Raw genomic sequence first — 16869 nt, forward strand, 5'->3', positions numbered from 1 at the left:
CTCCTCAGGAAGCTGTAGAGAGCAATGAGGTTGCCCCTCAGCCTCCTTTTCTCCAAACTAGACAAACCCAGAGTCTTTGGCCACTCCTCATAGGACATGCCTTCCAGCCCTTTCACCAGCTTTGTTGCCCTCCTCCGGATGCATTCAAGGACCTTCACATCCTTCTTAAATTGTGGTGCCTTGTGCTGGTTTTGGCTGGGATAGATTTAATTTTCTTCATAGTAGCTAGTATGGAGCTGTGTTTTGGATTTGTGCTGGAAACAGTGGTGATAACACAGGGATGTTTTAGTTACTGCTGAGCAGTGCTTACACAGAGTCAAGGCCTTTTCTGCTTCTCACCCCACCCCACCAGCGAGGAGGCTGGGGGTGCACAAGAAGCTGGGAGGGGACACAGCTGGGACAGCTGACCCAAACTGACCAAAGGGATATTCCATACCATATGGCGTCATGCTCAGCGTATAAAGCTGGGGAAGAAGAAGGAAGCGGGGGATGTTTGGAGTGATGGCGTTTGTCTTCCCAAGTAACCATTACGCGTGATGGAGCCCTGCTTTCCCGGAGATGGCTGAACACCTGCCTGCCCATGGGAAGTACTGCATGAATTCCTTGTTTTGCTTTGCTTGAGTGCACGGCTTTTGCCTTCCCTGTTAAACTGTCTTTATCTCAACCCACGAGTTTTCTCACTTTTACTCTTCTAATTCTCTCCCCCATCCCACCGGAGGGGAGTGAGCGAGCGGCTGTGTGGTGCTTAGTTGCTGGCTGGGGTTAAACCATGACAGGTCCAGAACTGCACACAGTACTCAAGGTGAGGCCACACCAACGCTAAATACAGCAGGACAATCACCTCTTTTGACTGGCTGGTTATGCTGTGTTTGATGCACCCCAGGATGTAGTTTGCCCTCTTGGCTGCCAGGGCACACTGCTGACTCGTATTGAGCCTGCTGTCGACCAGCAGATCAGGCTGGGTGATTGGGCTTCTCCTGGCAGGTTACATCTGCCGTCAGCACAAAAACAAAATCTGGCATTTTCAGTTGTCAAATTCTGCTATGCACTAAGGTATTTCCTCCATTCACCGCACAATGTTGACATACCTGCCACCTTCTGCTCTACGAAAGCATTAGTCATGTGGGAATTAAAAGCCTGGAAAGCCTAGAGTTGGTCTTGTTTAGACTAACCTATTCTAGTTGCTGCCATTGCATATTAATCACCCTTTGCCCTTCCCGAAACAGGCTGGACCAATCCCACTTTATGAGTCCCCATCAGAAGTTACCTATAGAGGGGAAGAATGTGTTTCTGAGCTGCACGAAACCCACATTCCTCAGGACACAGCAAGTCAGCTTGGTTCTGGTTTAGAAGAGCTGCAGACACATGACAGAGCCCCGAAGTGTGGCAGGGTCCTGTTTCAGCAGCATTGAGTACATTTCCCTGTGGATCCGTGGCAAACGTATCATACTTTCAGGTGTCTGCTTTTGAGAGCACTGCCTTCTGGACTCTGCAGGGCTGCTCCCCATGATGTGCCATGAATCCACCCTGAGAGCTTCACTCTGCTTCCTGGGGCTGACTTCTGAATCTCTGTACTTTTCTTCTCCTTCCCATTTCAAGTAATAAAGCTTGTCTTTTCAAAATACAAGGTGGGGATGACAACGACAGGGTGTCAAGATTTGGAAACCCAAAATACCACTAAGGCCAGAACCACTTCTCAACAAAGGTGACGACATGAAGACCACAACTTTACATTTAACATGCTGCTATCAAAAGATCAATTAGAAGTAGGCTTCCCTTCTCATTACAAGTTTCTGTATTACAGAAAGAGGAAATAACTTCCTCCTGAAGGTTAGAGAGGGGAGGGAGCTATGAGTCGTCCTCAGTCTAGAGTACCATTTCAAAAACAGCAGCGAGGGGAGGAAAAAAGGAGAAGGGGGAGCAAGAATGTCAGAAAATCTCATTTATGCTGACTTGAACTTGACTGAATCAACCAGGCCCAGACTACAGAAAGTCACTGATGTCCAAGGTAGGTCAATTGGTCTGCACTGAGCTTTCTTTGTATACTTCAGCCTCCCTACCACACAGTTTAAAAGAGTGCCATGGAGCACCAAAGCCCCAAAGAGGACGAAGGAAATATGGGAGGCAGAGCTGTGAAAAATGCGCAGATGGGATGACCACGTAACTTTTTTACCAAAATAAAGGGGACTGTTATAAGGTCTACTTTTCATTTATTAAGGTGCAAATGTGAGGGGTAGTTTCTTGTGTGATATTAAGAGTAGTTTGTATCAATTTAGAAGATTATTCCATAGCTGAACCAGGCATGTGCTCACACAGCAGACTCTGATTCCTGCAGCAAACTGATCGGGAGATCGAGTGCCTAATGTTTCTGCTGTTCTGAAGCAGTCTCATGCGTAGTCTGTTTCTGCTTGCTGAGCGTAGTAGGCATTGCTTCGGGGTTTTTTCCTCCTGGCTTTGTCTGTACAAACTACTTGTTTAATAAATCCAGCATAAAATGTTTCATGGATAGATTTAGTTTGATTTAGTATAAATGACTTTGCAAAATTCTAACCTAAAATTTATCTTTCTTTAATGCACTAAGAATTATTACATAAACTTTTGCACTGGTTTTGCTACATCTGCATAAAATCACATCCTAAAATAACAGACTTCATACACTTTGTCTCTGTGTTTCATTTTCTTTTTTCTTCCATTTCTTTTTAACCTTACTACCTCTTTGACAGAAATAGTAATTTCTATTTCTTGCCATCCTGTGCTTGTCTTCTGCATAAAGTGCAATCCCTTGCCATCTATTTTCAGATGGCTGGATGGCATTAGAAATGCCCCAGGAAATAGTGTTTCTATGACTTCTTTCAACAGATTAGCTCACGGCTAAATTGACAGGCACCCACAATAGATGCCACCTGATTAAAAGTTCCATTGTCCTTATAATTTAATCCATATAGTCCTACTTACAGCTTTTATACAGTTTTTACATAATTGTTATGTTTCTTTGCTTGTGCCTTTCTGGAAAACCCCTATCAACTGTTTTCTTCTATCTGTTCACTTAATTTATGCACAGTATTTCCCAGTGTTTGCGCATATCTTACAGAAAAGAGCTCAAACACTGGCTTCTGTCTTCTTTTCTTTTTCCTCCAGTTTCCTATTTTCTCTTTAATAGTGGATTCCCTGCATCAAATGCAGTGTTCACAAAGGAATGAAATTAATTCCATTAGCCAGAAGAATGCACTTAAACTCATAGAAGACATTAACTCTGTATGGTGATAGAAACAGAGGGGCTCAGTGCTGTATATCAGGATGACTTTGAATGTTTTATAAAATTGCAACATCGTATTTCTTACTTTCTACCCCTTTTTTATGTGTCACTGCCCTTCCTTTCTTCCCCACGTGCATTCTACCATACGCATTTGTATTTATTATCTGCAGATGTTAGAATAGTTTTCACTTTTCTCACAGTGTTATTGTTAACTAGTAACCCCTTCAAATTTAGCATGATCTGCAGTTTTCAGGTTTGCTTCAATATTGTAGCCATTCTCACCACTCACATATGGATGTGAATTGAATAGGAAAATCAGACAGCCTTAGATATTTTTCTCCACTTCTGTTTAGATTTAAAATGTGTGTGCATGTGCCCATGTCTCCTCTGTTATTGTCTGCACTGAAGATAAACCAGATCTATTTATGCTTATAGCAAGTCCTCTAAGGTGTGAATGCAATGGACGAAAACATTCAGGCATAGTTAAACACAGTCACATAAATCAGCTGTTGTCATGTGTTTAGCATTTCTCATCATTTCAGTCATTTTTGTTCCATTTAAATTGTTTGTCAGCTTTCTCTGTTCTCTGTTATTTTTGTCCGGTTTTAGGTTCTACATATGCAGAAGTGAAAGTGCAATCCCTAGACACAAATGGTGCAGCTAGCTACACATCATCTGGTGAGTTTTTAGCTGTCTGCTAGAATGATATGAATTTAAACAATAAGAGGAGATGAGTCCATTCCTTATTTTCTGAAAATGCAGTGGTATAAAACCATATGGGAGACAGGAAGATACAGTTGTCTGCTTTATATAGCCAGAGCAGGGGGCAGGTGATGTGTTGCGTTATATGCAACCAAACACTTGTTGGCTTCACTAACGTAGGAACACAAGGATATTTTGGGCCAGATCAAGAAACCATCTAGCCCAGCCTCCTGTCTCCAACAGCAGGCATAAGTGAACAACTAGAGATGAATAAGAAGAGGGTAGGCATATATGATACCTTTCTGTAATACTTTCACATGCATGCATCTACTCAGGGACTTCCTGAGACAGATGTGTTTCTATTTACATACCCTCAGTGGATTTCTCTTCTACAAACTTGCCCAATCTCTTCTTGGTTCTATACACAGCCCTGATTTCTGTAATGTCCTTTCATGAGAGGATCCACAGTTCTTTTTGACATCACACAAGAACCAGCTGCATTTTTGAGTTGGCCTCCTATTAGCTTCAGCTGATGTTCCCTGAAAGAGACAGCAAGCAGCCAAACCCTATCCGAGGTCTCCATGACATTCAGGATTTTATATAACTCTGACATAGCCTCTTCTTAGTCATCTCTTTTCCATACTGCAGAACTCTAGTCTACGCTGGCATTTCCTGCTTCCCTTCTCTGAACCTTTTCCTGTATGCTTTTTGAAATAGGGGTAGTAGAACTGCGTGCACCATTGAAGGTATAGGTGAATCGTGGGTTTATAAAACCATGTGGCAGACAAAACATTCCTGATTTTTGTTCGTTTCCCTTCTGAATAATTCCTAACACGTGAGGTTGTAGCATCTTCATCCTAGGAAATATTCAAACCTGACTGTGCACGGTCCTGGACAGCCTGCTCTACCTGATGCTGCTTGAGCAGGGAAGTTGGACTAGGTGATCTGAAAAGGTCACTTCCAACCTAAATGATTCTGTGACTGAGTGGTCAGGACAGCAGAACTGAAGTTCACAGATCTCCTCTAGAACATTTTTATTTTTTATTTTTAATTCACATTAGATCTGTTACCTTCTAGTCCCTGGGTGCAAAGATAGCTTTAAGAGTGGGATTACAAAATGGCATTAGTAATCCAGCTATCTCACGCCTAATGTCTCTTGGAATTTGTTACTATATCCATTTTTTTATTTGGGCCATAGGTCTTCCAGTTCATGTGGCTCCTCAGAAGGAACTGCCATAAAATGGAAGATCTACCCAGTTCTTACTCAGCCAATCCTGATCCAAGGGATTAATTTAGTTTCTCTACTATGGCCTTATCTTCTGAATGCTTCCTGGATAGCCTACAATCCACTGGCCTACAGATCTCCAGCAACATACCTTCTCTTGATGTGTTTGAAGACACAGTGTGTTGGAAACACATGTGCTTGAAAACACGTGTTTGAAGTCTTTTCCTTCTCAAGTTCTTTCCTGTCTAACTGTTTTTTCTTATTTATAATTGTTGATCTCCCAGGGTTTGCAACACTTTCTATTTTCTTCATTTGATGTCTACAGCTTTGGAAAGTTAATGGTCTATTTCTAATAACTGTGTCAACTTCCTTTTACCTGTTCCCAGATCATTCTTAGTAAGTGCCTTGTATTGGCCATGTGTTGCCAGGATGCTATCCTTCAATAATATATAGTCTGCCTGTATGGATTTAATTCTCTCTTAGCAGCCCTTTTGAGCTTCTTTTTAATAAGATTCCTGTAGTTCCCCTCTTTTGCCCATTAGCACTCAATTTTTCCTTATGTAATCTAGTACTATGATGACTCTCTTCCTTTTAACCACTTCCCCATATACATAGCATGTTGGGATGCTCTTCAGTTACCTGACCACAGATGTCCAGAGCCATCTGGGAAGCACCAGGACATTCGCCCTGGCTTCGTATGCAAATCTAGAAGGCCACAGATTCTTGGAGGTCTTGTGCAACATCTTCCAGGTCTGTGAAGCTATCTGATACCTGAGGGTATCTCAGATGGCAGAAGCCACCCATTTTCAGGTACCTGACATCTGAGTACTTTAGTCTAGGGTGGGACATTGCAGGTCTTCCCAGCTTCTTTTTCAGACATCTAATATATATGTAGAAGCAGGTGTGCCACAGCTGTAGTTTGCTTCTTAACGCTTTATTTAAATGACAGTCAGTTTTGCATTTTCTGCTTGACTGCTTCTACACTCTGACCTTTCCCTTGCCTGAGGAGACAGTGTTTTTGAAGTCACACATAATGGTAATATCACCCTAAACTGCTCTTTAGCCTGTGTCAGCTTCCTTTTCCTCATTTTAAGAGCTACTTACAACCTTCAGCCTCTGCCAGCTTGTTCTTATTAATTTTAAAAGTTACTTAAAACCTTCTAGATGTCATGTCCAGCAGCTTGATTCCCTTATAGTTAAGATGAAATCTGTTCCTCCAGAGTGTTTGGACACTCTGCACCAGGTGTGTCCCAAATTCCTGAAGAATCAGAAATCTGGATCCTTACCCATCTTCTCAGCCAGGTGCTAAAATGCTGCCTTTTCATTTCTCGCTCCAGTCCTGCATAGGGTACAGGGATCATTTCTGGAATTGCCACCTTAGGATTCCTGGTCACCAACTTCCTTCCTACAAGCTTCCATTTTGCCACTAAAACTCATCTCCACCCTTCCCAGTCTTGTTGGTAACCACATGGACTAGTGTATCAGTAGCTAGTTTACACCTATCAAATAGATTTGTTGATTAGTGCAATCAACATGTTTTCAGGGTGCAACCACTTCCTGACCAAACCTCATCAGGCAGAAAACTTGACAGCACAGAGTTCTTCTTGTGTGCCTTCTTCTTTCAAAGGCTGGTTTAAAATCAGTCTAGTTTAATACTATACTAAGTATGACAGCTTTTTAGCATTTCAGTAATTCAAATAGTAATGCACAAGTAGGTGTGAAAATGAGGTTACCAGACAGAACAGACAACATATCGACTGCAGTTAGGATGAAAATTCAGGATGGCTTCCTCATTTAGCTAAAAATCTTTACTTTACAGAACAGGGGTAATAGCAGCAAAAACCTCAGTTTAGCTTTCAGATCCTAGTTGTCACACAGACACCATAAACTTCAAAGATAGCGGAAGGGGTAAGTAAATACTCTAGCAGACATGTGAAGCAGGGTGAGATGGAAAGCTCTCCTTTACCTTTTAATTCAGTGTCTGATGAGTCCAGTCAGCCACTGACCTTAGTATTTGTCCCCTCTTGGACCTGCTTGTGCTCTATAGCACCTGGCCCGTATCCACTGAGTTGGCAGACTAATGAGTATCGCAAGGATCCCCTTGAAGTAAATCCTGAACGAAAGTCCATAAACAACAGTCAAAACAGAAAGAGGAGACAGTTCAACTCCTCTGAAAAATTCGCTTTGTTTGGAAGTATAACATGGCAGGACCTTTATCTGGGTTGATTGGGTTTTCCTTCTGTAGTATTTTGAGAGGGCAGATAAGGATCCTGGTGAGCACTTAACTCTAGAACCAAGTGCAGCAGAATTTAACAAAGTATTCTAGGCAATGGCAGAAGGGTTCAGTTTGAATGTCTGTCATGAAAAAAAATGTGTCCACAACGTATCTATCACAAGAAGAACAAACATCAGAAGGGACAGCACTGAAGGGCTTTGCCTAACTCCAAACAGTTGTCTCAGTGTGAGCCTGAAAAGAGCATCTTTGAATGAAGACAAAGGGTTCCTTTCCCAGTTGTTCTCCTAATCTTTATTTTTGCTGTCTATCTGTAGGTAAAAGCTGTTGCTCCAGAACACGTGTCTCTGTATTGGTTGCTGTGATAACCCTCCTACTGGTCTTAGCGGTGTGTCTGATACTCCTGTGTAAGTCCTGCTAAAAATGTAATAACTGCAATTAATTTGTGACTGTCACCTACGGACTGACATCTAAGTCATGACATCCAAAACCAGTAGGAACAGAAGGCTAGTTTGAAGGCATAGGCTAGTAGTTTTTAGCCAACCATGGCTGAAAGAAGAAATCTGTAAAGGAGTCGAGTCGTTTGAAAGTTTAAAATTCCAAAAGAAAAAAAAAGCCAAAACCCAATTACAAAACCTGACAATGTTCAAACAATAAATAATTTATTATACCAATGTTTTGAAGAAACAAGTAAAGATTAGATAATGCCTATTAGTAATATGATTGCTATCCATGATAATATTTCAAGGAGATGATCTTGTATCATGTCACCAAGATGTCCATAACACCAAAAATCTTTAAATAAATATGAATAAATGCTCATTTGAAAGAGGTAGCTAAGTCACAACTAAAAGGAATTTGTTTGCGCTTTACTCAAATAAAAGCCTAGTACTAGGTCTCTCTGCATATGTATCACTGAGTTCATAACAGTCTTTGAACTACATAAAAATATATATTTTTTTTTAGAAATAAAGCATTCTTATCTCCATTAGAAAAAAACCCAAATTTTAATAGAGCCATGTGGTACTTCCCTTTGATTATTTTCCAGGAATAATTTTAAAATTTCAGATGTGGTTGCTTGTTTCTTTTTATCCTTTGATAGTTGAGCAAGCTTAAGAGTTTTCCACAATCAGTCACACTCAAGTCCCAGAGTTTGCCACCTACTCAGAGATGCTCATGGGGACACTCTTTGTGAAGAAATGCCAAAACCTTTGATCCATGGAACTTAAAAAATAGGGTTGGGGGAGGTAATTTTTTTTTTCTTTTTCAAGATAAAGAGTGAAGGACAGATGTCTGATAGTGCTCTGACCTTTATAAAACGTAAAATACCACAAGAAAGACAAAATTAAAAAAAAAAAACAAAACAAAACACAAAAACAAAAACAAAAAACCACAACAGAACAACACAACATAACAAGGTGAAACTACCAGCATTTAATAGAGCTTTAAATCAGGAGCTGAATGAGGGGTCCCCTCATTCAGGGGTTTGATTCAGGTCTGGCTTCAGTTAGAGTCACTTTGTTTGGTTCAGTACTGCCTCAGTGAACCGAAAAAACCTCCTAAGAAACTTGAGATCTAGATCAAACTTGAGAAACTAAATCAAATTAGTTTTTAATTTCAATAGCATACAGTTTTCACTTGTACTTCAAATGAAAACTGTTGCCATTTTGACTGTTTTATTTCTAAGTTTTATTTTTATATCAGTTTTCTGTATGGTTTTGTTTTGCCAAATATACTATTGTTGATGAACAGCTTGTTTAAATGAACTAAACTATCACCTCTTGATATTGCTCCATCATACAAGAGCTCTGCAGGCCAGAAGGCTTTTCAAGTTCTGTTCATGAAAATGACAACAATTTTACTCAGTGGAACCTGACCAGAAATTTTTATGATTTTTATGGTAGCATCATATTATTTTCTTTTTTCTTGAGAGAAAATTTATCTACTAGTAAGTAAAAAATTGGCCCTGCAGTTCATGAGCTGGTCTTCCAACAACAGGCAGGTCTGACTTTGTTTCAAATGCTCCTTCATATGAATTAAATTTTGCTCTTTTCTGAAACCAGAAGCTGATACCCAGCCTCAAGACATATGCATATAAATGCATATATGCATGAAAAACATGATTTCCAACTGATTTTTCTGTTTTATTTTTCCCTGTTGCTCTAGGGATTCAGTAAAAGACAAAGAAAGCTTTGATGTTCTCAATTAGCATATGACTAAAGCACCATAAAATTCACAGTGTTAAGTTGCTCCAATTAGAAAATAACACATTGTTGCTTTGTTAGGTTTCAGTGCCTTTGAACCGTTTTCAGTAATGCTGCTGTCTGAATCTCTCAGGCAGATTTCAGAGTTAAAGCTGACAGTACGCCAGGAGAAAATCTTGACTCACCATTTATGTGTTGTAAATTCATTTCCATCTAGTAGGAGAACCAGTGGGGTGGTGTTCATTTTTGTAATGCATACCAGTATGCATTCATTTCTAATTTTTCATGGAAATAAATGCTTTAAAATTATGTTAGGTAGTTTTAGTACAAGTATTTGGTACTATTATATATTAAGGACTTCAGGGTATCTTTACAAGCACTTCTGCAAGCTTCCACCCAGAGACTCAGGGTATATGCAAAACCCAGCTTCTTCATCTTCTAAAATGAAATGGTCCTTATATTTGTTCATATTATGTTTTTGATAAATTTTCCTGAAGAGTAAATTCTGTTTCCCCCTCTTCCAAACATGTGGTTCCTTCTTCAACTTCTCAGTCCTCAGCTTTATCTTCATTATTTCCACCATGACTATCTGTTTTAATACTCTATAAAATATAATGTATACTTTATCGTGTGTATCTCTGTATACAGGTTTGGATGTAATTCTATATCCCAGAGCTTTAAGAATGTTTGTTTTCAAATGTTCAGACATGCATCTTTCCTTGGGGTTCTTTTAATAGTGATATCTAAGACTCAACTTCTACACCAATATATTGTAAGTTAATCCCTAAAAGGAACAGGGCAAATCATACAATTTAGTCTCCCCAAAATTAGACTTTTATTGATCAACTTTGACCTTTGAATTGTAAATGTAAAAACAGTATTATACATTGTCAGCATTCAGTTTTAGGTGCTAAAGTGAAACTTTTTTCTCACAACTCCACAAGTCTAGTTCTTGCTTGCTATCAGGAAAGAAATGTAGACTAGTAGGACTTCCTAGGCAGTGTGTTTTTGAAGTCTATAGTGGCTTTTACAATTTGTACTTCAGCAATTTGTAAAAGAGTAGTTCAACAACTGTTTTGCACCAGGAGATGCCAGCTCATTATGATCCCCATAAAAAAAAAGGCACTCAGGCTCTGTAAGGTATTATTTAAAATGCTATTTATTAGAGCTGATGCTATAAAGAAAGAGAGGACAGTATAGAAAATCTTAGGTCCCTTCAGATGCTGGGAACCCTGAGCAAAATTACAGAACAGAGGAACTTGTCCTAGGGGCTCTGTTTTCTGGGAAAGCATAATATTTCTCAATATATTTCCAAAAATATTCCCAATAATTTCCCAAAATAATACTGTTTTTTCACACTTATTTCCTTTCATCACTCCCTGTCTGGCTCTAGGCTTACAGAAGGAGCTGATTAATCCTTTGTACTAAAACTGAGATTCATTTATGTCACTGCTCTGTTTGGAGTCTCTGGTGGTCCTTGAAATCCTTCTGGACAGATATGTGGGGAGAAGCGATATGTTGTATAAGGCAAGCATATATCTGTTAATTATTTCAATGTTGAGTATTCTACTGAATCATTTAATGTAGCAGTTGAGGGGATATTTCAGCCATTAGCGGTATTTGTAGTTGCCAGCCAAAAAAAATCTATATTCTCTTTATGATTGTCATAGGGCTAAAAGTTGCTTCATTTGGCTATGAAGAACTCTCTGAGATAGAGTTGGTAGAAAAAAATCTCCACATGTTAAAGGGTGGTCATGTTGTTTCTCACAACAGGCAAAAGTGTGTCTAGTGAAAGGTATTCCCTTTCCTGAAAACTTTTGCCTTGCCAGTATTCTTTGTTTCTTGAGGAAATAATTAACTTCTGCAGCATTCTCTGAAAACTGAGTATCTTATCGGAATAAGATATTCAATGAGGGCACAAATGCTCCTCAGGATTTTTGTCAATAAAAATTTGGCTACAGAGAATGTATTGGAAGAAGAGATGCTACACTTATGATAAAATAACCTATTTTTGCCAGAGGTGGGTACAAGGCAAAAATGGATTCTCTGTAACAGAGGCACTCATCTCTCAAACTCAATAGTTACTTCTTGTCAGCATAGTTATGACTACATTCTGGTGGGCTGAACCCCTTCCAAGGTATCATTCCTACTGTACTATAGGGTCTTGCATCTGTAAGGATGCATAGGTACTAGGGAACTGGTTCTACCCCAAGGAAACTAAAAGCTCAGGATTGCCACCTTCCTTATTGATAGTTGCAGTTTGGATGATTTGGGCTAGTAATCCATCCTTTCACTACCAATTTTCAATGTCCAGAAGAGATTAGGTGTCACCTAATCTAACTGCCACTCCACTTCTTTTCCTTCATCTTATTTTTGAGCTTACTGCTTGTAAACAAAGTTTTTTCTTTTAATATTCTGTTTCGTTATTGTTTGCCTCTAGTATGAAGTCTGCAGAGATGTCAGTTCTTCCATGCTCCATGCCATTGTGGTACAAGTTTCTTAGAACTTTCTTTAATTCAATCCTTTTTCTCATTTTATATATTCTTTTTTAAAAGGAATTTATCAATTCTGGTTTCAAGTACAAGAATTCTATCCCTACAATTTTTAGTTTAATGTTTCTTTACTGTTATTATTCATCCCTTTATTGTTCAACTCCAAATAACCTCAAAAATGCCTGCTTGAACTTTGTTATAGACAATTTAGTAACTCCCAGTCAGTTGAACTAATAATACCCATTCATGGCACGGGCAATTGTGTCTTTAAAGCTGAGGTTTCCTGAGCAGAGGAGCTGGGAGAATCTCAAGATTTTCTTACTGCTAAATGGAGCCAGCTGGAACGTAATCCTCCTTCAGTGTGTTAACTGAGAGTTATCCCTGAGCTCCATACTTTCAACAGAATCTTGGGGGGAGTTTCTAAACTGATAAAACCAAAGCCCTGAGAAGACATGAAAAATACATAAAATCACATGAACTTCTCTAGTAAACTAAGCATAAATTTATTTCATCTGACACCTCAGCTACTTTCTTCACCCTCTCAAAACTTTTTTTCCTTTTTCTCTGTGACAATTTCATGCAGTCTAGCTAGCCATCAGATAATAAAAATAAATTTGTAAGCCTCCCTCCATGGTGCCTTTTTCTGGGAATCAGAAGCCTCCTGTGGAGCACAAATCCCTCACAACCACTGCATCAGAAGAAAGAGGAAAATCAAGGCTATTTCAGCCTGTGTATCTGCTTTAAAACCTAAAATGAACACTGTTGTCTGGGGGAGCAACACTGTTAGATCAGTGGGGCACAGGTGTGCTCTGCCTGAATATCTCACCCCAGTTGTTTTGGGGTAGGATCAGGCAGTGCCCACAGCTCCAAGCTGTGTGGGAGCATGCTTAACCAAGAACAGATTGGCTTTAGCCAATCTTATTTCTCAAAGACGGCTCTTCTTACTGCTATAGTTACGTGTATACTATCCACCACATTTACCGTTTTCTGGGAAAGCATAATATTTCTCAATATATTTCCAAAAATATTGCTAATAATTTCCCAAAATAATACTGTTATTTCACACTTATTTCCTATTCTGAAAATGTGCTGAGCATTTTTTGTTAAGTTTCAGAGTTAGGCTCTTTGGAAATCTGCTCCATAGTGTGTTACTACAGGTGGGTTTTTTTTCAATGGAGGAGCAAAAAGGTGAGGAGTAAGCATTTTGTGTGGGATGATGGTGGGGTCATCATCAAAGAGGTCCAGGAGAGCTCTAACAGTGTATGGCAAAATGGTCATCCATTCAAAGCAGAAATTGTATTCTTATTTCCAGATCATCGAACTGCAAGCAGCCCACCTGACTCAAAAACATTCTCCACCACCCAGGAAGAGGCAATAGGTAGGTAATCCTCTGTCATTCAAAAGACAGTTTCCAGCAGCCTGTTAGATTGCCTTTTAAGGGCAGGGAGTTATAGATTTTGTTCAGAGGAAAAACAAACAAACAAAAAGTCTGACATCTCAGGAATAAACAGCCTTATCCTGTACACTCATAGGATGAGCTCTCGAGGCCAGAGACGTTTCACATTTTCATCTTCTTTAAAAGTAGTGCGTGGTCAGCACTGCATTACTGTTTCAGAGGGAAGAACTGATTTACTCCTCTCATGCTGGTGCAGAGGAGCCCGTGGCTAGGTGAATGGACATGAATGTAACAGTCCCTTTGGTATCACAGCATTGTAGTGAGCCTGATGGATCCATGTGCCCATACTGCTTTTCAAATACCCCTCCATTTTTAGCATTTTAACTAAGTGCAATTCCCTTTTTCTGTTTAGGAGCTGGTGGATAACCAATAAAACTATATCATGCAGTCCCTGTCTCCCCGAATCATAATCACCCTTTCCAGGTCCCATTATCTGTTCCTCCGGGTACCCTGCCTGGCAATGGAGAGAAACATTCTTTCTTTCAGTAGCATCACTATTGCCATATTTTGCAGCACGCAAATAAGACTTTTGAAAACTGAAAGCTGCTTTTTGCCCTGACCATTTCTTTTTATCCCCTGAGCAAAGACTCAAAAGGCTGGATAATGTTATCTGTGATTCCACTTCTCTGACTCATGCCTAGTGACTCTTGGGCTTGCATTAGCTACAGAGACTGGCAGGGATCCCTGGTGGTCTGGTGAAAATTGTAAGCAGGACTGCACAGGTACTTTTCTGGCTGTAACTTATGCTCTTACGTTTCTTTTGTAATGGGATCCTTTCGTTAGTGTGAACATGGATTTTTCCACACCTGTTATTCCCTCCTACAGGCTGCTCCCCACGTTGGGAAAAAAAGGGGAAGAAATGCTACTTCTTTTCTGAAATCCAGGGAAAAAAAGACTGGAATGCCTCCCGTAAAGAATGTACTGACATGAATTCAGACCTGGTGATCATTGACAACATGGAAGAACTGGTGAGATCTAAATTCATGGGGTTGCTTCTACGGTTGCTTGACCTGTATGCCAAAGGGCTGATGGGTTACATTTGTGTCTTCTCATGTTAGATGTCTTTGGGGGTCTATAATACTGCTAGCCATATACACCAAGCACCTCTGTATGGTAGCAAACACCTTCACAGTAAGATGCATCTTGCTTCTTGAAGTCTTGCATCTGGAAGCTTCTCTCCCCAAGCATGCTCCCATGGGAAGGAGCAAACTCTCTGCCTTCCTGACTTACGTTTTAAAGGGATTTAGCACACAAACTAAGACCAAGCAGGTCGAACAGACACTTATTTGTGAGAGCCATTGATTTGACAAAAACTGAAAAGGCTTTCTCATCACAATCAGAATAGAAAAATGTTTCCAGGTATCAAGTCATACCTGGCTAACTACAATATATACCTTTAATGGTATCACAGGTGTATTATTCTACTTAATCTATTCCTAAGAAGCCCCAGGAAGATAGATGAGATTAAATAAAAATGGAAAAATTCAGCCTCTGAAGCTGGGGAAAGAGATGGTGTGGCTGGATGCACACTGTTCTTTCTGTGTTGGCTATTTAACACTAAGCTTTCTGTGTACCTCTGGTGAAGAAAATGTAATTTTAATGTATTATCATTGTTTGTTTCCTTTCTAGCATTATCTTATTTCACGATCAAGTGGTTATTACTACTTACTTGGTCTCACATACTCTAAGCGCGAGAATAAGTGGAAGTGGATTAACGGCATGGAACATAGCACAAACATGTAAGCTTATTCCAGCAAGACACTGTGATGCAACATCTGGAAACAGTAAAAAAGAAACCAAAACCCAGAGCCAACAACAGAGAGTACAAGCAAGATCAGGGACTGCAATCTGTAGCAATCTCATTCCTTGAGATTGAGGTGCTTCAGCACATCCCTGTGACAAGTCAAAGGGAGCCCATAAATGAGTCACGTGGGAGCACAGGAATGTCACATCAGGATGGCAAGAGAGGACACAGCTGTAGTTCTAGTGAGGAAGGAGGAATCTGACTAGATGGAGTTCAGTGGGGAAAGAAAGGATGGACCAGGCAGGTACAAGAGAGAGTGTGATGTCAGCATGATTGAATGGAGGCTACGAAAGAAGGGGAAGGTCTCTGGATGGGAAAGCATAGCCCATATACTTTTGTTGAGGTCTGGGGAAGAAAATTAAGGAATGGGAGGGAGACTCCAACAAGGCAGCTTCTAATCCCACTGACAATAATATAGCTTAGCAGCAAGGCCAGGTGCCACTCTGTCTTTCATGGAAGTGATACTGACTGCATTGCATCCAGCTAAGTCAAGAATGCAACCTAATTTGACTTTCTCTCCCTGTTCAGGTTTCCTATAGGAGGAGACTTTACTGACTATTTCTGCACTGTCATTGGACATGGCAAAGTAGAAACTGCATCTTGCGGTGGATCCTCAACAACACAAAATATGTGTGAAAAAGATGCAAATGTTTCAGAAAGGCAGAAGGAGAACTAAGAACAAGAGGTCCAGGCAGGAAAGTAATCTCCAGCTTCCTGTAGGAATGGCAGGTGGGATTTGTCTCATTTATCTTTAGCTGCCTAAATATCTAGTCAAAGGGACTCTTACAGGCTTCCTCTAGACACCTTGCCAAGCTTAGCACATTCTTTCCCAAGATGGATGTCTGAGACTGGATGGATCCCCCTCTAGAGGAGCCTGCATTTTCACACATTAGGAGTCTGGGTTACTTGCTCATACCAGATGCCTGACTTTCAGGCAGCCACTGATAGGTGATATGAGTCTAACCTTGGTGACAAGTGTGATCACAAACAGATCCTATCTCTCATATATACCCATACCCATACCCAGTCCTGCTTGTGCACAAGGAGACACTTGCCATGCAGTGGTCTTCCCTGCAGCCACAAGTGAAGGTTAACACATATTTATGGTTTGGATCCTGTAGAAAAGTGCAACCACACACATTGCCATGTGTCATAGATATGATTGACAGGACAAAGTCGAATGTGTGTGTGTATAAACTTTACTTTGTAAAAGACTGTTAAAAACCAACACTGGATACCAGACCCTGTGGGGCTGAAATGTGATTCAGCAAAAGGGAAATGATCCTACACCACAGCTCTGTGCATAAAATCACCACTAGTCCTGTGTAGGTCAGGGAAAGTATATTGGACTTCAACAGCCTTGCTGGGGAAGGGCACAGAATGAAGAGCAGTAGAAACCACCAAAGCCTGAAAAGCAGAGTCACAGTAATAACTCAAGTGGACAGGAAATAGTCAAATCAAAAACACAGTTACCTGTGAAGAAGCTGGTAAGAAGTA

General features: G+C 40.2%; 1 protein-coding gene across 1 annotated transcript; it reads left to right on the top strand.

Annotated features, from left to right (window-relative positions):
* The first annotated feature begins 1883 nt into the window (after positions 1-1883).
* On the top strand, positions 1884-16377 carry LOC142404756 (killer cell lectin-like receptor subfamily B member 1B allele B). Its single transcript, XM_075491755.1, has 7 exons — positions 1884-2008; positions 3866-3934; positions 7734-7823; positions 13425-13490; positions 14394-14536; positions 15198-15307; positions 15901-16377. The coding sequence occupies exons 1-7, from the start codon at positions 1927-1929 to the stop codon at positions 16046-16048; spliced, it is 708 nt and encodes a 235-aa protein (XP_075347870.1). The 5' UTR covers positions 1884-1926; the 3' UTR covers positions 16049-16377.
* The last annotated feature ends 492 nt before the right edge of the window (positions 16378-16869 follow it).

The sequence above is a fragment of the Mycteria americana genome, chromosome 1 (genome assembly GCF_035582795.1).
Source record: "Mycteria americana isolate JAX WOST 10 ecotype Jacksonville Zoo and Gardens chromosome 1, USCA_MyAme_1.0, whole genome shotgun sequence".
NCBI classification, from domain to species: domain Eukaryota; kingdom Metazoa; phylum Chordata; class Aves; order Ciconiiformes; family Ciconiidae; genus Mycteria; species Mycteria americana.

Coding starts and splice junctions, on each gene's coding strand:
- LOC142404756 (XM_075491755.1), top strand. CDS start 1,927: ATGTCAGAAAATCTCATTTATGCTGACTTGAACTTGACTGAATCAACC. Junction 13,491..14,393: donor CACCCAGGAAGAGGCAATAG/GTAGGTAATCCT, acceptor TCCCTCCTACAG/GCTGCTCCCCACGTTGGGAA. Junction 15,308..15,900: donor ATGGAACATAGCACAAACAT/GTAAGCTTATTC, acceptor CTCCCTGTTCAG/GTTTCCTATAGGAGGAGACT.